At 44.2% G+C, this 20,052-nt stretch overlaps 1 protein-coding gene across 2 annotated transcripts; it reads left to right on the forward strand.

Moving 5' to 3' along the window:
• The first annotated feature begins 3,158 nt into the window (after positions 1 to 3,158).
• On the forward strand, positions 3,159 to 20,037 carry nr4a3 (nuclear receptor subfamily 4, group A, member 3). 2 transcript variants are annotated; one of them, XM_020607219.1, is made up of 8 exons: positions 3,159 to 3,307; positions 4,172 to 4,253; positions 7,065 to 7,906; positions 12,392 to 12,521; positions 13,297 to 13,460; positions 13,573 to 13,772; positions 16,544 to 16,722; positions 18,448 to 20,037. In XM_020607219.1, exons 2-8 carry the CDS (start codon positions 4,190 to 4,192, stop codon positions 18,708 to 18,710), a joined length of 1,842 nt encoding a protein of 613 aa, XP_020462875.1. In that variant the 5' UTR covers positions 3,159 to 3,307; positions 4,172 to 4,189; the 3' UTR covers positions 18,711 to 20,037. The 2 variants fall into 2 exon arrangements, with proteins under 2 accessions (XP_020462875.1, XP_020462876.1); XM_020607220.1 differs by lacking the exon at positions 4,172 to 4,253.
• Positions 20,038 to 20,052: the final 15 nt, after the last annotated feature.

Here is a 20,052-nt window from a genome sequence, read left to right on the forward strand (position 1 = left end):
TTTTAATTTTTTTTTTAATTTTATATACTTTTGTACTTTGTGTACTTTAGAAGAAGTAGGAAGAAGAACAAGAAACTTTTTCACCGCCGATGCACTCTGTGCCTCACCAGTAGTACTGAGTTTATATACCGATATACATTATATATTTTTCTTTATTACTTCGGTTCTTGGTGATCATTCTGGATGGCGATAGGATACTTCATGCGAGGTTATTGCTACATGTAAAGACGGAACCTCTACAGCAAATCAGTAAGTAAATTGTGAATGAATGAAACGCTGCATTCTGCCATGTGGCGCAGTTGTTCGATTGTCAAGACTCTGTGTTATGTCGTGTTGAATGTATGCTCTAATATCATCTTCTGTGCCTGGTTTTCTAACTTTGTGTGTGTAACCTGTTGATATGACAAGTTCCAGTGCATGTACGGCGGCTCATATTGCGTGTGTGTGCGCGTGTGAGTGAATGAGTTGTGTCTCCAAGAGCAAGTAAGGCTGATTTCAAATTTAATTTGCGCTGGGAAGGTATCATATCCTTTTTGGTTGTCATGGAAATGAGATGCCTCTCACCCTCACAATGAGTGGAGTCAGACGTACTAATGGACTGAGTGGAGAATAGTCTAACCTACATTCAGGCAGGAGCTGAGACAGGATAGTTACAGTTCCTTGATTTCATGCCATGTGGGTTTTCTGACTCGTGCAGGATTTCCTGGGAGGTTGTGAGGTTAATGAGTGATTTATAGGTATGATATGGTGAGCTGCGTTTGAGTGTGTTTGTGAGATAGTGGGTGTGCTTGTGTTCATATGCCTATGAATACTACAGTCTGCTGTTCGAACCTATTCATAAATGTGTTCTTCATCTCGGTCTGCCTCCTATAGGGCTAGTTGTTTTCCAGATACTCTCATATCTGCGCTGTCGCCCCTCTGATGGCCAAACACAAATGTTAGCTGTCACATTGTCTCTGTGAGGACACGGCCTCTCCTTCCATTGATCGCAGGAAAAACACCCTCAGCCTTTCACCTGAAAGCCACATCAAATTTCAGATGCCCTCTGTGAAATACTACATAGTGACATCTGATGACAACACAGGCATTGTATGCTATAGCAGCAGCATGCCTCTGGGCCATTTGTATAAATTGTTACTAGTGCTGAGTGAAGGTACCTCACTAACTTGCTGATTTTACCTTTCTTACTTTCACACACTCAGGTTTACACATACAGTTGTGCACGCAGACACTTCTGATAGTCTCTCTGTCGGGGCTGATTTACAGTACTCACATATTTCTCTGGTCACTCCTTTATATCCTCTCTCTTTTCTGTCTCTGTTTGCTGGAAGCCTTGCGCTGTCCAGGGTTATTGGTGCGAGGGGCTACCGAGGGCTACCGGCGCTCTGGGGCGCGTGCTTTCCAGCGCTTATGTCGTTCTCTTGGTTACCGGTGCGCGCAGGGCCAGAGCCCCACCGGCCGGCTCTGCCTGGGAAATAAGTGAGAAGAGACCCGTTGGTTCATTTAGGGGGGGGGATTTGGAAGTGAATTTCTAACTTTGCAGAAAAGTATGTTTTTAACAATAAACGTGGCATTTTATTTTTACTGTTTAAACCCCCACAAGGATCACACAAGAGCGAATTTACGCACAATTCAGTAAACAGTGTGAGGGCTTACATCAAAGAATATCTCATTTTTGCCGGTGCTACAACCAACAAATTTTTAAAGTTTTTTTATGATTAAAGGTTTTATTTCTGTACACAAAAGGTTGAAAACAAAACAGTATAATGATTTAAATGTTCCATTCAATCCTAATTATATAAATGCTATACAGCATGACCTGTTTGTTTACTCTGGGTTTTTTTCTCTTCTTTATTGCAAACATAACGGAATTCTCCATGAAGCATTACATTTGTATAATAGCCACATCCTGATCAAAGAACCACAAGAGTCCGTAGAGGTTTAAGGTTTCCTCTCAGAGTTTCAAAAGTGGGGCTATTTTACACAAGGTGGATAAGTTTGATCTGTTAGGACAAAGATAAGAGACGCCAAAGAGGCTGCAGGTGCCTGTAGCCCGGAGAGTTGGTTATGATGGTTGTCAACATACTATTGATATGCATACAGTGAGATCGAGAGGTCTCTGGACTTGACGTGGACGTGCAGACTATCTGTGTATCTGGCAAAATGAGTCTGTGTGTGATATGTGTAAGAGAATGTGTGACCGAAAGGGGGCGTTCTGGGCCATGAAATCCGCCGGCCACCGTGCGCCCTGCTGCAGTGAGAGGGAGTTGAAGGCGCAGGGTGCACAGGACTCCGCTGCAGTTTCGGTCCGTCTCTAAACATTCTGAGTTTCTTTCTCCCTCTGGATGAACCTTGAGCAGGCGAATACGGCGGTGACCAGAGACAAGATAAGCGATGACCTGGAGGCACTGGCACAGACTACTTTTATAAAACTTGCCACTTATATAGGTCTGTATTTGTAGAAGTTGTGTATAGCTTTTAGCTTGGTTGAAATTGTCTTTTGCAGCGCAAAATAAAAACAGTAACAATAACGGAATGATGCTTAGTGTTAGAATGAAACTTGTCGCCCACGTAAGTGTAAGTCCTGAAATGAGCTAAAAGTCCTCAGTTGTGGTTCTTAATAATCTCTTTGTATCTTGGATTCATAATCGTGTTGTAAATCGAGATTGCTCTGTGTGTAATTTAAATGTGCATATCTTTCTCCTCCGTTGTTTTCCTACGGGTTTGCAGGAATAGTGGCACTGATTTGATCCTGAGGCGCACTCAGTAGTTTCCATATCCTTTTATCTTTCTGCTACTTTTCATTAACTGCCTTTAGCTGTCAGATTATATTTTTCACACATCATCATCTTTTTCGGTGTAAAATGAAGTTTTCTGCTTGTTGTCTTTGAATTGTGGCCAAATGTCTTTGGGCCCACATGTTTGGGGATATTATACAATCCAAACTAACCTAGAATCTGCTATGAGTGTGGGGAAGTGTTGTAAAGATATGTGTCCTTAACGGGAAAAGTGGCACATCTGTTACTGCTCATCTTTCGGTGTCTTTGAGTTTCGATGATCGCTGAGTGGAGCTGAAGGCGCCCACCTTACTATTCCGCCTGCCGCCACATCACTCGCTGTAACTCAGACATCTCTTTTCCAAACACAGGTTCGCGCGCCCAGCCGAGCTCGGAGCCCCGGCGATCGGACACTTCCTTTGCGACGCCAGCGGAGTCCTCCCCGCTCCAGGAGCCCTGTCCCAGCCGCAGCCACGCCACCCCTCAATCCCGGACACCCAGCACCATTCAGCGCGAAGCTCTTTCACCAGGTACGAACGGGATCCTGCTTCTTTCTTTCCTTCTTTCCTTCTTTCTTTCTTTCTTTCCTCAAATGATGCTTTTGTATCCGTGCGACTGTTGTAGGGCAGGTCTCTTTTTGTGCACTTACTGTGGTGTGATGTTTTGTCATATTTTAGTGTTGGGGGGAAATAGGCTACATCTTAGCCCCGAAAAATCTATTGTCAATTTATGGGTTGAATCCGAATAGAACTTATATCATGCTTTACCTCATGCTGTCTGCTCTTATTGAAATTCAGTTGTAAATGACAAAGTTTTAAGAAGATGCCGGTGATCTTTTCTCGTTGATCTCTGCACGAGGTTCAGCTCCTGTGCCCGTGTGCGTGTTGACTGGCAAGTGTGGACTGAGCTGACATTTCAACCTTTAGACAAACTGACAGAAATAAGACTTCTGAAGCTAGGCACACCTAAATCCAGAAGCTGTGGGTGAATTGCATAAGTGATAACCATCGATGCTCCTAATGACTCAACAAGCCTTTATGAATGACTTAGACCAACATTATGTGTATATACAGTATATTGTATTGTTTCAGTTACTTTTTTTATTCTATGATTTTATGCTGAATCTGTCAACAGAATATTCAGCCTCCACCCAGTTTCACCTTGGTCCTTGTTAAATTACATAGAAGCCCCTCAAATAAATTAAAGAGCTGTTAACATATAGTCACTGGTGTCATTTATACTTTGTGTGTGTGTGTGTGTGTGCATATATATGAAAATCACTGTACTCATTGTGTGACAGACCACAGGATTCAACCAATTTGTTTAATAATTTACTGAAAAAAAATCTTGTGTTTTTGTATTTATGTCTGCATCTTCATGTTTTTATTTGTTAGATCTATGGCATTCTGACAATGAACAAGCGCGCTCAGTTATTGGAACAGCTGCAGTTTGTCCAGTTGAAATGCACACCTCGAGGTTAGAGACTGTTTCCCTTTGCCTTACTTTGCTGCACCACCTATGTCTGACTCTGCTTGGGTTGTCCATGTCCTCTTGCTTGCATACACATATGCTTGCATGCAAGTGTAATAACAGCAATCTGACGGTGCTGTTGGAGTCTAGAGGGTTTCCTCCCGAGTTGGGTGACCTAAAAATAAAAACACTCTACCAATACAACTATATTTGTATTGGTGAGGGTGTGAGGGTGCACCTTTGTGTGCATGTGCGTGTGTTTATGTGTCACTGAGTGATTTAAAGCACAGAGGAGGGTGAGGAGTTTGCAGACACAAGTGGTTTTACAGGTTCTTCTCAGGATGAGGGCACACATTGTTGGCAGAATGAACCTATAGAGGTTCATGTTGACGTCTTGAACATCACTGGTGATGAAAATGTGTGTGTGCATACGTGTCTATGAAAACAACTCATCAAAAGCTTCTTTTGTCACCTGACACACACACACACACAGACAAACATCATGATCCCCTACAGTATGAAGTAGCCTAACTGTCAACTGTATTTGCCTCCTTTAGTCTAATAGGAGCATACATGCTGGTAAAATACTGAATATGACAGGTGTAAAGAGTCTTAAACACACACACACACACACTAGCAGCTAACACTGATCTGAGTCCTGACCTGGTGAGACAACACAGAGTTCCACAAAGGTCACTACTCTCCTCCTCTCACTTTTCAGTTTGCTTTCTCTCCTGCCTCTCCCTTCTTCCTCTGATGCCCGATCACCTGCTAAAGTCTAGACCAGAAAGGCCCCATGACGCCCATAATGCTGCATCTGTTTTTCCATGTGGGTTGAAGAGCTGGTCACTTGTAGAAGAAAAAAACGTGATGACGTCAAACACACATAGGCCTACAGCTTGACTCATATCCTCAATGTGAAAAAAAACACTTTTAGCTTAGTATCCTGACTGAGATGTAGGTTACACAAGGTTTTTCTGTATATGGTATGTATGACTAACTTAACTTGACTTTTGAGAAAATAATGTATACTTAACCTTTCATATCGCCTAGGCTGGGATTTTATCAAATCAGTTCTAAAATTATTATATATTTACCACCAGGTTCAGTCAGCTTTCTTGGTTCTTGGTTATAACAAATCCATCTAATCAAAGACCTACAGAAATGCTAAATAGTTAGAGGAATGAATAAATGAAGTTAGACGAGTATAGAAAGTGTCCAGAATATTTTTTCTTTTACTTATTTTAGCTTTAAATCATCCAGGATTTTGTAAGTCCTACAGCCAAACCGCATGCTGTCCCTGAGGTCTAATTTAATTGTGTTCGGGCTAAAATTATTGTGTCAGTCCGAATGAATGGCATTCATAGTTTTTTAGGCATAAATGACCGCAAACTAAAAGCTTTAGGCAGTTTTTAAACTGTATTTTACTGGTTTGTTAGTTATTTAAATAAGAATAAACCTGAAGTAACAAGACTTTTATTTTGGTGGAAAATGATCGGAGCTGTTAATAAAGGTAAAATCTTTTAAGTCGTGCGAGAGTCTGGTTGCATGGAGGTATTTGCGAGCGCTCTAACTACTGGAGGACCGATACGTCCCGTGTTTGACTGGACAAACATGACGCGCGGGGAAGCGGGGAGATTACGGCAGAGCGCACGCGCGTGCTGGGCGTCAATGGAAGCAGCGCTGTGTTGACAGTTTCCTGCTCAGAAGCGACGAGCAAACATCACAAAACCATGGCTGTGCCGACACTCATGACTGATTAGGCGGCACCCAGTCATCATATACACACACGTGCACGCTCAGAGGCACTCACGCAAGTGGAGTGTAATATTACGTAAGGGATTTGATAAGGCAAGACCATATAGTGCACACACTCACAGATGACGAGGTGGTGGTGGTGGCCTGGTGCTGTGACTGTAACAGAATTAAATTAAGACATGGCATCTGTAGCAGACAGAAGAAATACCTGTGTGTCTCTGTCTGTTTGTCTGTATCTAGTGTGTGTGTGTGTGTGTGTGTGTGTGTGTGTTAATGGATTTGTGTGTGTGGGGGGCTGTGCACTAAGTATCCAGCACCACCACGGGGTTCCATTATTATTTAATGTTTTGTCATCTGCTTTGCCATCTGACTAACCAGAGTACACCCACCCACACACGCACACTTGTGTAAGTACACACACTCACACACACAAACCTGACCACACACAGATACTTGCATTGGTTCTTTGCTTTGACCACTTTGCGCTGATGGACTGCAGCTTCTCTAACTGAACTAACTGTAGGAGATTCAGCAGTGGCGGAGGTTGTGTGTGTGTGTGTGTGTGTGTGTGCTCCGCATACTACACTTGTTCAATGAAATGCAAGAAGTGCTCAAGTAGGAAATTGAGTAAATGGAAAGAACTGTATTCTTGAAATGTGCATTTAGATATCTTTATGGCATGAAGACATCTCTGACACCCCAAGAACGGAAAGAACTGCCTGTTCCAATGCAGAGTTTTTTAGTCATTCACAGTTTAAATGTTGTAAACCCCTTTTTAGCACTACCTTTGCATGCATGTGCCTCTAGAGTATTTATTATGCAGATCTACTGTAGGGTTGTTCTTGTGTTGTGCTTCTCCTTCTTGTCTCCTTCTTGATGCCCTGCTTCTCTGGTAAATAATATGTCAGTATATTTTCTTCGCAGACTAATGATTCTTGCCAAACAGCTGTACTCTACTAACACCATAAAAATGCTTTGTGAATGAAAAGTTTTTGGAGTACACATGGTCTGATGTGCCACGCAGCTCTAACCTCTGGGTGTGCTCTGTCTCCCTGGCAGACATGCCCTGTGTGCAGGCTCAGTACGGGCCCGCCCCTCCAGGCTCAGCCTACTCTGGCCAGTCCTTCAGTTACCAGGGCGACAGCTACAGCTCTGACCTCATGACCCCTGACTACACCAAACTGGACCTAGGCGGGGGCGAGATCTCCGCTGCCGCTGCCACCACCTCCCTCCCCAGCTTCAATGTATTTGTGGAGGGCAGCTACGAGCCGAAGTCCTCCTGCCTCTACCAGATGGCTACACACAGGCCCACCATCAAGAAGGAGGAGGAGAGCTACCCGACTGCTCCACCACTGGAGGCCATGTCCTCCTCTACAATGTACTTTAAGCAGTCTCCCCCTTCCACTCCCACCACTCCATCCCTGCCGCCCCAACCTGGCACCTCCTTTCTGTGGGAGGAGCACTCCCTGGCCCCTCCGTCGCACCCCCACTCTATGGGCTCCAGCTTGGAGACAGGCCCGCTCAAGTCACCCCGCTTTCCACACTTCTACCAGCACTCGCCACCCCATAGTGGCGGCAGTGTTGGTGGGGGCTATGAGAATCTGGGAGGAGGACTGGTTCGCACCTCCTCTTCCTCCTCCTCCTCCTCATCCTCAGTTTCCCATACTCATGGTCCACCCCTGGAGCAGTCCATGTACCAGCTGCACCGCGGGGCTGGGGGTAGCAGCTTCGCCTTCCGCTCGCTGGCTCTTGGGCCCTGTGGCCCCCTACTGGGGGACAGCCTGCCCTCGCCTCCCCCACGTGGCCCCCAAGGAGAGGGCACCTGCGCAGTGTGTGGGGACAACGCGGCCTGCCAGCACTACGGTGTACGCACTTGTGAGGGCTGCAAAGGCTTCTTCAAGGTAAAAACCCTTCCACCTCTTCAGAGCTAATAAGTCAGAGGCACTGTTTCAATTTTGAGCTTTCACATCATCAAAGTTTGTCAAAGTCTTTTGAAGAATCCATTCCGCTTGCTTCTGATATTTGTGCTAGATTAACACACTGATAATTATAATTGTCATTCCACCTTAAAACATCACTATGTCTGTAAACTGGCTACAGACTGACTGTATCTCATTTGAAACAGTTTCCTGCATTTGTCTCTCTCCCACTTTGCACCCTACACTGCTCTCTCTAAATCGTCTTTAAAGTCATTATGAAAACACAACACACCCACAGAGGTTGTCTCCCCCAGCAACAGAGTAAGCAAAGTGTGTGTATGAATGACCTGAGTGTGTGTGTGTGTGTGTGTGAGTGCTTGTGTTACATGAGAACACAGGACTATAAAAACACATATTCTCTCTTAGACAACCAGGAAAAATTGCCCTTCATGCTTGATGCTCTGCAAAAAAGTGCAGCGAGAGCACAGGAGAAAAGGAATCCTCCTCGAAATCAAAGTTTCCTTTCAGCATGTTTGTAGTGAATTGGTGCCAACAAAAATTGACCAGACTTCACCGACATATACTTGGGATGATATGAGTCAGTTTGTAATTTGGTTCATCAAATGATTCAATCTAACATTTCTGAACTAGGTGTCTCACATCCCATAATACTGCACACCTACTAACACATATACATCACTAAGAGATGGTTTTTAGTCACATTTTTCATTTTCTTTGTGCAAGTCATAATAGAAATAACAAACTTCTCTGACACGTGCACTTCATTAAAATTACATCTGTCTCCCCCTCAGTGACACTGAAGTAATTTCTTTGCACAGTTTTTGAATTTTAACATTTTCCAACACGCTTGTTAAGCATTGTGTTGGCTACATGAGACAAGAGAGTGAAATTAAGAGACAGCAAGAAGGAGGGTGTAGATTTAATTGAATAATGCCTCTGGTAGGTGGAAATGAATTATCCTTTGTTTCAATTAGTTTCACGGTTTGTTTTTATTTAGTAATTAAGGACAGCAGCGTCTGGTGCCTGCTGCAGTGCTCACCAGCAACGCAGCCTGTCAGACCTCGCTATGCTTCCTTTACACATGCATGCAGATGCAACCAGCCATGCCCGCGCGACATATTCACATAACCACACATGCAAGTATAGAAAAACATATTTGTTCAGACAATGGTGTGCACATATTTTTCAGTGTTACACCCTGATTTCAGGATGTAACAGGGGAAAGTAAAACATGCCTTTCACACACACTTGCTCCTGTTCATATTCATGTTATCAGGCACATTACCTCCATCAACTTGATGGTTTTATTGTCCACTAAAATATTTTCCTTATCATATTTAATTAGACCTGAATAGTTATTACACATTAAACCTCAGTAGATGCTTCCTGTAAATTATTGTTATTTCATTAGTCTAATTTGAAGCACATTTTCACTATGAATTAATTTTAGCTCTTCCACAAGTAGATTTTTTTTTTCTGTTTATTATTTTTGGCAGAATTATGTTTTCCATTCACTGGGTTCTGTTAATTTAGAGAAGCCATTCAGATTTTGACTTTTTTTTAAATTAAGAATTAGATCTCAACTGTTAGTATTATACAAACATTGTGAGGAAACACAAAAAAACAACATTACAAAGTGACTTATTTTTATGCAAACACTGCAGTGGCTTACTTTAGCTGTGCTTTTATTTGTCAAATTAAATGGTCAGCTCTGTTCACTGCATATAATTTTTATTTTACATTGTTTGCACAGCATGCAAGTCAGAGAGGTTGGGAGCTATGTGAGAGAATTATAAAATACAAAAAACTTTATCACTTATAAAGCCATATATAACGCATAAAAGTTGATCATTTCATGCATTCACAGAGGAAAATGTAACCCGATAAGTTCCTACATGCACAGGCACAGACATACATGTGTGTATTTGCATGCCATAGCACTTTTAATCAGGTTAAAGGTCAAGTTATTTCTCTAAAAATTGTAATTCACAGACACCTACACATTTTTTTTTACTACAACCCACCCTTGCACTTTCTCTAGAGACAGATTCTGATTGCCTCTGATTAAGAAGCAGAGGAGAGGTGACAGGGAGAATGAGGGGAAGCTCAGTCCCTTAAGGCTTTTAAGTTAAGCTGAGGCTATTAGCGCATGTTACATGTCTAGAATCTGCCTCTGCATGCCTTCATCCAGCCACCACTGTACCCACGGCTTCCAAGCTTCTGTAAGCATGTTCATTTGTGAAAGTGCTTTTAGTGCACATAGCACATGTCTTAATTCTGACTCCTTTTTTTTTCATTTGAATTATTTCCTTGCACACATGCAGATTTTAAACTGGGGAGTTTTTCTCCCCACAGTGAGATTCAGCAACTGACTTGAAGCTACATTATAGGACAGATGAAAATAATTAAACTAGGACAAAGTTTACTCCACACTCATGCACACACTTTTTGGCTGGTCTGAATAGTTAGGCAATGCACAAAGCATAAGAGCTATTTGATTTCATAATCATATTGAGATCATTTGATTTGTGTGTTTTGTGTGTGTGTTCACCTGGCAGCCCCTTGATGAGTATCAGAGACTAGTTAGTTACACAGTATTAGCCCTGATAAGCTGTCTCTGCTGAGATGCCAGTCATGCTCCACACTCATTATTAGAAAATGAAGTCACAGAAGCCCCCCCCCAACACACACACACACACACACACACACACACACACACACACACAGCAGCGGAGAGCCAACAGGAGACAGACCAGCAACTCACTCATCAGACCTTAATTTATCTGAAGCTCAGCTGATAATTTCAATTTCCTGGAGCCACCTATAAAATAACCCCTGAAGTCAAGGAGGGAAAGAACGTCCTCCTCACAGCCACCAGAATCACCTAACCCTAAACCACTTTCACCCGAACCCCAATACAGCTGCAGGAAACATACCAGCTCCTACAACTAATAGAGTTCAAACGGAACAAAAGAGTTGCAGCTCTCCTTAAAACACAGACTAAGTCTCATTCCACGCAGAAAGCTGACAGAACACAGGCATGTTGCTTTGGCTTTGCTACCACAAAGCCTGAAAATGTCTTTAAACTTTGTGTTGGCTTCGTAAAGGTGTAAATAAATGTTTGCATGAAGCGTTGTGCGTCGTGCAGCCTCTTGTGCAACCTAATATTTAATTCGGTCTGTTACTAAACGGATGTTATTTTCCTTCAACCACATTAATAACCATAACTGACTTATCCCCGCGCACATGGACCACTGATCATTGAAGGGATGAGAGGGACACATTCACAGCGATCTGCGGAACCATGGCAACCACTCTCATTCGGCACTGCCGCCCATTACGCGCCAGTTCCGCACTCAAGCTGGAGCATATGGAATAATTGCTGTTATTGGTCTCCCGGGGGCATGGGCATGTGTGGCGCAAGGGGTTCCTAATTGGATTTATTTGTTTTGATGTGTTTTAGAGGCGTTAAAGAAGAGTAGGAGCCGTGATGCTTTCCGCGTTTCGTTGGTTTAATTTACAGTTTGTTCTGGTGCTGTCTTCCCTGGATGGACTACTGGACATGTCACATCTTGACAGCCTATACTGTAAACTTTGCAAATGACAGCAACATTAGTATGGTGTAATTGTACTTTTTTTTCAGATGTAATTGAATAACAAAGATGCGCCCCAGGCACAGGCCTGGCCAAGAGTTTTAATCCTGTAAAGATTGGCAACATGCAATTAGAGGCATCACTGGATTTGTCCTACAGTTACACGTGAACTGACAATATACATCTGTCGTTTGTTTAATTAAGAGTAATTACCAAAGTGGATATTCTATATGGGTCTGCTTATCCTAAATTATCCAGTCCCAAGTGCACGGGACTAGACCATTGTGTGAGCGCGCACGGGAGCGCACAGCCACTTACTCCTACCTCCTCTGTTATTAGTGTCTTTCATCCACGTGGGCAGTGCAGACGACCCCCACGTGGTCCGTTTCTGATTTCATTTTAATAAGGTCAGTAATAATCGTGCGAGCCATCCGAGGAGAAAACAGCTCCCGCGGGGCCCATTGAGAGAGGCGCCGTGCGCTAGGCCCCGAAGGTGCCACGAGCTGACCCGCGAGCTTCACAAACAATCTAATCACGCAGCTCTTGCGTCCACTGTCCCCCTGTCTCGCGGGACCCGCCTCGGCACGCCACGCGCTTCGTCTCCATTGTCAGCTCTGGCGCTAATAAAATTGTCCCTCCTGCAGGCGAGGCTTGTTGGAAAATTAATTTTGTCTAATTATACTGATGTCACCGCCGCCTTTCAGCGCGTAATTAAAATCTGACCTGCGAGCTTCTGCTTTCATTCTTTGATGGGGAAGGGGAAAAACAGAAATTGAATTAAACAAATCAAATATTAGGTGGTTGATTGTGTTTGCAGGCTGATTATCGGTATGTCCGTTTCTTCTCTCTCCAGCGCACCGTGCAGAAAAACGCGAAGTATGTGTGTCTGGCCAGTAAGAACTGTCCTGTGGACAAGAGGAGACGTAACCGCTGCCAGTACTGCCGCTTTCAGAAGTGTTTGAGTGTTGGCATGGTGAAGGAAGGTAAGAAAGCACACACGATACCCACTTAAAACAAGCCACAGAGTATACATAGCATGATAGTGCGGCGCAAATCTGACCTCCAGCCCACTCGGATAAAGTTTGTCTCTGCAATCGGGGTTTAATAGGCCGTTAATGACTTGGCCTGTGACCGCATCACACACATTGATGTAGCACAAACTACTCTCTCAAATGGAGGAAGAGAAGTGGAGCATACAGCAAACCAACTAATACCATTCACCTTTTAAACCTCTGAGTGCTGGATGATTTCAAAGGTTTGACAGAGGAACACAAGTTCCCATCCTGCTCACAGATTCTCCCAGGTTCCACCTCTCCATTTGTGTCATCATATCTAATATAGCTGACTATTAGTGCATAGCAGAGATGGTTTGCTGATGTGCAGAATCAGCATTGGTACTCATGCTACCCTCCTTTCCCTGAGGTTTATCACCTGTCTCACACATGTCATGCAACACCCCCACCCACATACAATACACACGCTCACATAAGTGCAAACAAACCCACACACCTTTCTCTATCCCTGTAACACATCTGCAGCCTGTAGAACAGCTCCACCGCCATCTGCTGGCTAGTGGCCTCCTGTGTACAGACTATGGGAATCTTGGAGAGCTCCTGGGCAAAAATCCTCCATTCAGTCATAATTCCACTGCTATAAAATACTGATATCAGCAAGAGAATAGAAGCTCTTTGTGCACACATACGTAAACATTACTAGATTCAACTGAAAAACCCTCTTGTTGTCTATCTTTTCTGGTAGTGGTACGCACTGATAGCTTGAAGGGGCGCCGAGGCCGTCTGCCTTCGAAACCAAAGAGCCCCCTGCAGACAGAAGCATCTCCTCCGTCTCCACCTCTCAGTCTGCTTTCCGCTCTGCTCAGGGCCTATTCCCACTGCACACCCCGTGACTTCGACTACAGCCAGGTACCCCCAACATGCAGCTTCTTTTATTTTAGTTACAGAAATGCACGTGTATGTTAAGAAGTATGACTGGTTTTAAGTGAATTCAGTAACCTATCTCTGTCCATCCCCACAGTTCAGTGCTGCCGACCCCCCTTCCTCCTCCTCAGATGCCGAGCACATCCAGCTCTTCTACAGGCTGCTCACCATCTCGATGGAGACCACACGTTGCTGGGCTGACCGGCTGCCTGGCTTTTCCGAGTTTCAGCGTGACGATCAGAATCTGCTCATAGACTCTGCCTTTTTGGAGCTGTTTGTTCTGCGACTGGCTCACAGGTAAAACGGAGAGATGGGACATGTGTTGTACCAGAACAAACCACATGATGAGATGTTGGATGAGAACTTTAACACTTGTAATTTAACTCGTACACAGATCTCCTCCCACATCCACACCTCTAAAAAAAGTTCTGGATTACTTTTTACTGCAGTATTTCCAATATAGGCAACTTTAGCAACAACTTTACTTCATTGGGCATATCATGTTGGGTCAGCCAGACAGTTAATATCTTTTACCATCACAGTATAGAGTGTAACTGTGCTGCCAAAGTGGTGTGCTGCTGTGTTGGTGTATCTCCAGAGTAGGAGTGGAGCTGAGTAATCGCCATATGAACCAAATTATGAATGGAGTCTGTAGCTATGACAGCAGCTACACCCACAGAGTTCCGCTCTGCTCATCTGATATCTGACGCACAGAGAGCTCTGTGTGTGTTCTGTGGACTAAAACTGTGCTAACATTGTGAACTATGAATTGACAAGATTAATTCTATCTAAAGCTGATCAGCTGAGAGAAGTGCTGCTGGAAGGAAATACATGTTCAGTTCAACTGACTGAAATTTAAAAAAAAAAAAAAAAAAGGAATTGACTTCATTTACCTTATGCATCCAGTGGTGTGCATGTGTGTGTCTCAGTCCTGGATACCTGTGGTGCCATTATGACTGCCCCAGCCCATCTTTGCCTCAGAATTGCCCTGGGTTACCAGTCTGCTCTAGTAAGGCATGTGGCTGCTTAAATTTATGGGGAAGAGGAGGGTTGGGCTACAAGCTCATCCTTTTGTCTGCACTGTTGTCTAGGACAGAAAGCCAACACAGTCAGACACACAAGCACACTTACTCACACACAAACTGATGATGTAGAATCCCAATTTTTGCTGTTCCTCCCAGTGTAGGTCCAGGTGCAGGGTGGGTAGAGGATGGGTGGTGGCATCACAGCCCCAGCAGGAGCGGGAGCTGAGACTCTGACTCACATTCAGCGACGGACTCATAGGGGCCTCTATCAAACACACACATGCTCACACACACTGTTCATCTTCCCATCAGCCAAACTCCCACAGCACAGAGGAAAACACACACAAACCCTGCACTGTCTTACTTTCTCCCAGTTCTGTGAGAGCATAAGATGTGGTCCTCACTCCCATCTCATTGTTGATGTGGCCCTGCGCTGACCCTGTGTTGAACTGAGATGCCTTGCAGACCCCCGTGTAGCATATGTTTGTGTGCTTGTGTGTGTGTGTGTGTGTGTGTGTGTGTGTGTGCTCAGTGTGTGTAGAGTAAATTTGCTCCACTCTTCTGGGCTGGCATTGCTGTAAGCACTCTGTTACCAAACAGTTTCTGTGGTTATTGGTTGATTACCGTGGTGACAGTGTAGTCAGGGGTGAGTGGAATGTGTGGCAGACATCCAGCTGCATGTGCGTGCGTGTGTGTGTGTTTGTGTGTGTGTGCATCTGCCTGGCTGGCTGTGTAGTTTTGCTCATGTACTACTACCAGACATGGGTCAAATAAAATTTTGAAATTATTCTTAGCTGTTTTTTTTATCTTAATCTAAAGCTTAATGTATTAGTTGGCTTTGTCTTACTTAATCAGGACAACACAGACTTTGTCAGTTAAGATTCATTGACATTTTTAATAGTGATTCATAAGATACTGTTTTACTGTTTGACAAAGTGCATCTCACACATTTGTTTGTAGTTACATGTATTCCATGATGCAGCATCCGATATTCAGATGCATAGTGTTGCCAAGCTGTCACTCACTAAACATTATAAAAGTTCAAATATGTACACATGTGTCCTACACTTTACAAATAGCACTGAAGCAACTTCGGGAACATTTAAGGGAAATGTCAAGGCTCCCAGGAGTCATACAGCTCTAATCAGAGGTGTAAGATGTTATTTGAGAGATTGTTGATGAGAGGCCAGTTGTGCAGGCCGATGACTTGAACTTTGATATGAAAAGCTAAAATGGAAAAGAAATTAGATTTACTTCCTTGGTAACAGGTGATGGGTGGCTCCCTACCACCAACCTACTTCTTCACGGATGGACCTTTTGATCCCAATGGCTAGTGCTCCTTGTGTTTTTTTATTGGTGCATGTGAGACAGAAGCTGTTCTTTTGGACATGTATGATGCATATGTTCTTCAGAGAGTGAGTGGCGTGTACTATAGTGAGAACAATTAGATCATGACTGCTAAACTGATGCTTGTCATCAGCTGTTTTCCAATCATGCACATTACCTACTTTGCCTTTGTCCTGCATCTTCCATCTGCATTAGTTTCAAGCAACCCTTTGGTTCTTTTAGGCACAAATAATAAAGGCCAGTCACTGAATGCCCACTCTCTCTCCCTCTCTGCTTGAAGGTAAAAAAGGGATTTTGTGTCATGAGTAAATGATGGTTAAATACACCTGAGAAGCCTTTTCATTTCCTCCTTAAGGCTTTGTGTTCCCACTGTGTTCTGCCTGGGCACATTCAAGCTGTAACAGCTTACCTTTCTGCAGATGCACTCTACCCTAACACTTCACCTCAACCTGCCAAAAGGAGAAATAGTTATGTTTTAAAATGCTACAGTCTGGAAAATCCAATGCTAATGAGCTGCATGCATGTGCTTGATGTGTGTCTTGTTTGTGTGTGAGTACATATACTGCCATGTTTTCTCATTGTTTTTATTGTAATTGTTTGTATAGAAAGCCATATGTACAGTACATGGAGGAAAAGACAGTGTATAATTGGAAGAGAGTTCTAACCAGAGTCTTCTTTTCTCTATGGGTTTCTCAGGTCGATGCTGTCAGAGGATAAGCTAGTGTTCTGTAACGGCTTGGTGCTGCATAGGTTCCAGTGCCTTCGTGGGTTTGGAGAGTGGCTGGACTCCATCCGGGACTTCTCCACCCACCTCCAGAGTCTAAACCTGGATGCCTCTGCCATAGCCTGTTTGGCTGCCCTCGTGCTGCTCACAGGTAAAAACACAAGCCAAAATCCACCATCAAGAGAAAATAAAATGAAACGATTATGTGTGACATGAACAAAAATAGCAGCCTGTTTTCAAAGTTTGTTAGACACACAGCTGTCCCTCTCTACATACATGAAAACGCTGTCACTCATACAAGCTGCTTTTATGTAAATATATGGATACAAATCCACACATACACACACCTTGTTTCCTTTGTCCAGAGCGGTACCTATTTGTAAATCAGTGTGACACTGGACAGCGGACAGATGGATACATCCACTAACGTCACACTTCAGCTCAAGACACACATGCGCACGGGTGTTCTCACACATCTCTGCCTGAAGCAAAAACCTGATACCCAGAACCACCTGCTGCACCTGCCACACACCTGGCGCTCTAATCAGTGTACATGTGCAGAAAATGGAACAGCAGTCACAGCTTTTTCTGAGATGCAACAGAAGGGACAAGAGTTTAGTTGTCAGTTAAGTGCATTAGAAATGCATTAGAAATAGCCGATTATCAACGTAGCCCAAGGTGACACGATACGCCTGTGAAATTAAGAGCACACCATCATGTCAGATTCAGAATCTGTGTAAATGTGTAATGGAAAAAATACCCCTCCCCCCCCATGCCCAGCTTCCTTACCTCACCCTGCCCCCGCCACCTCATCCTCCTCTTCCTCCACCTCCTCTTCCTCTGTCTAAGCCCTCCAACCCCATCCTCACTCTCTGGGGGAGCACTTAACTCTGTGCCTGATCGACCAGCCCACTGTGGAGTACAGCTCTGGAATGGTGTCTGCGCTGTTCTCAGTGGTGCTCTGCCACCTCGGCAAAGCACACAGCACACCACCACGAAAGAGCCGCCAGAGCCACCAGGCGATCGACCGCTTCAGAGTGGCCTGTGCAGAAAGGCAGTCATTGATCCCTCCCCAGGAGCTCGCGCACATAGAGAAAGAAGGGATGGGGAGAGCAGAACGAGAGGGAAGCGAGAGTTTGTGAGAGGTCTGAAAGCCACAGTGAAAGGAGGGCTGGAGTGACTCTGTAGCAGCAAACACAGAACAAACAAAACAGCCACATAAGCAAACAATAAATACGCTTCAGATAATGGATACCTCAAAGTGAGACTGGTCTTAGTGACAGCCTCCCTGCAGCACAGGCTGGCTGTGTGTGCATGTGTGTGTGTGTGTGTGTGTGTGTGTGTGTGGGGCTGGACACCCTATTCTCTGTAGAATGAGTTAGTGTCACATTAGGCTTTATACGGGTGCCACTGGAGTTGCTATGGGCAGCAGTGTGTGTGTGTGTGTGTGTGTGCGTGTGTGTTTTTAATTTCATTTGGCTGCTCACAGGGCCGGATAATCAGCTAATTGTTGAGCACTTTTGTTTCTGTCAATGTCTTAAATTGCAGGGACTCTGTGTGTGTGTGTCTGTGTGTGCAGAGGTTTATATATATGTATGTTGTGTGTGAGTGTATGTACGCAGTGTGCAGGGAGCTTATTAGGTTAGGCCTGTGTATTGATCTGTAGTGAGTGAGACAGGTTAAGGCCTGCTAAGAACATGAGCCATACAGGCTAATGAGGTGAAATTCAATATAAACGAAGATGTAGCTAATGCTCTTTCAGCTGAATGAGCTCTGATGGGTGTGTGTGTGCATGTGTGTGTATTTTTTTCCCACTGACTTAATTTTTGTCATTTAATGAATTATTCTCCTAACGTCTCTGTCTGTCTTTCCACAGAGCAAGTCCCAGGTCTGAAGGACTCAAAGCGGGTGGAGGAGCTGCAGAATAAAGTGATTTGTTGTCTCAGAGACCACCTGGGTTGCGGCCCTTCTTCCTCCTCATCCAAGGCTGTGCCCCCTCTAAGTCGCATTCTGGGTTTGAGGGCAGAGCTCCGTTCCCAGAGGACCCAAGGCCTGCAACGAATCTTCTACCTGAAGCTGGAAGATCTGGTACCACCCCCTCCGTTGATTGACAGATTCCTGGACACTCTGCCCTACTGACAGTTCAGTCTGACCACCCAGAGAAAAACCCAGTTCACGTCCAGTTCAGGCCTTTAAAACCCCCCTCACCCCACCCCCCACAACCAGAGAGACTCAGTCACCTCTGACTGATGCAGAACTGAGAGAACCAATAAGATACTTTTCAATCAATGGAACAACCAATCAAGAATGCCTTTTCACTCAAACTGACAACCACTTAAATGCTTTTCACCAGAATAAAAGACTCAAATGCTTTATCACTTTTTATTTTTCCTCATGAGAGAGGATGACAAGACTGAGATGGAACAGAAAAATGACTTTTTACTGTCTTCTCTCCATCTGGGTGACAGCTCATCCAGCAAAAAAAGACAAAACTCTGTGTTTATCTGTGTTTCGGCCTGGCTCATCCAGTCTGAGGATTTTCTGTAGTACAGAGGAAGAGGAGGCATCAGTATGATTGAATGTTTTCAAACCTGAAGATGTCCCTGTGAAACACAAGTTGCTGTGTATTCTATTTCCTCCGCTGAGAGGAGGAAGGGGTTTTTTCATACTTAAATGTACTGAAATGTCAGAGGTCAGACAGTGTGAGTATACACTTGTGGAATCATGATAAAGCAGGACACAGATATTTCATAAACACATGAAAGTGGCTGTTGAGTTGGGCTCTTGATTCCAAGTGCAATTTCTTAAGTGCTATCTCACCACAAAAGCAAGAGGTGGAGAAGGAACGGTTTAATTTCAAACTCTAAATTATTTTAATGCAAAGACCTCTCCTGTACTCTAAGTATCTAAAAGAAAGAAAGACAGTCTCCATCTGGCTTTAGACAGCAGAGGAGATACTGTGCACTAACGATCGATGACTGAGTCACCCAGACTTGAACTTGCTCTAGTATATTTTTTTTATTAACTCGTTTTGAAGTCATAGGTCGGGTAGGAGTATGGAGGAATGAACATGGACATAAATTGGCTTTTGAAGCACTTACACCCTGTAAAGGGCTAGAGGCACAGACACACACCCTACCTGCTCGTACGGAGGACGGTGAGCGGAGGGTGCTCGACAGATAGCTGCAAGTTCAGGGGTGAAACATTCCGCAGTCGTGCTCTTTTTCTATTTGTTCCTATTGTGGAGATTGTGTGAGAATGTGGAGGACATGGTTGCATACTGTCTTTGTGTGTACGCTTAGAGAAGCCAGGGTCAAATGCATGGTGTGTCATAAGCTGTCAAGACCTGCCATAGCCTGTCAAAACAGCTCGAGTTGTGTTTGTGTCTCAGACTGCGGCTCTATGGGGATGTCCCTGGGCCTCCACCACCCACTCACACACTCACAGCAGCAGTTTGAAATATGAAAAAAGCAAATTATAT

The sequence above is a fragment of the Monopterus albus genome, unplaced genomic scaffold (assembly GCF_001952655.1).
Source record: "Monopterus albus unplaced genomic scaffold, M_albus_1.0 scaffold84.1, whole genome shotgun sequence".
NCBI classification, from domain to species: Eukaryota; Metazoa; Chordata; class Actinopteri; order Synbranchiformes; family Synbranchidae; genus Monopterus; species Monopterus albus.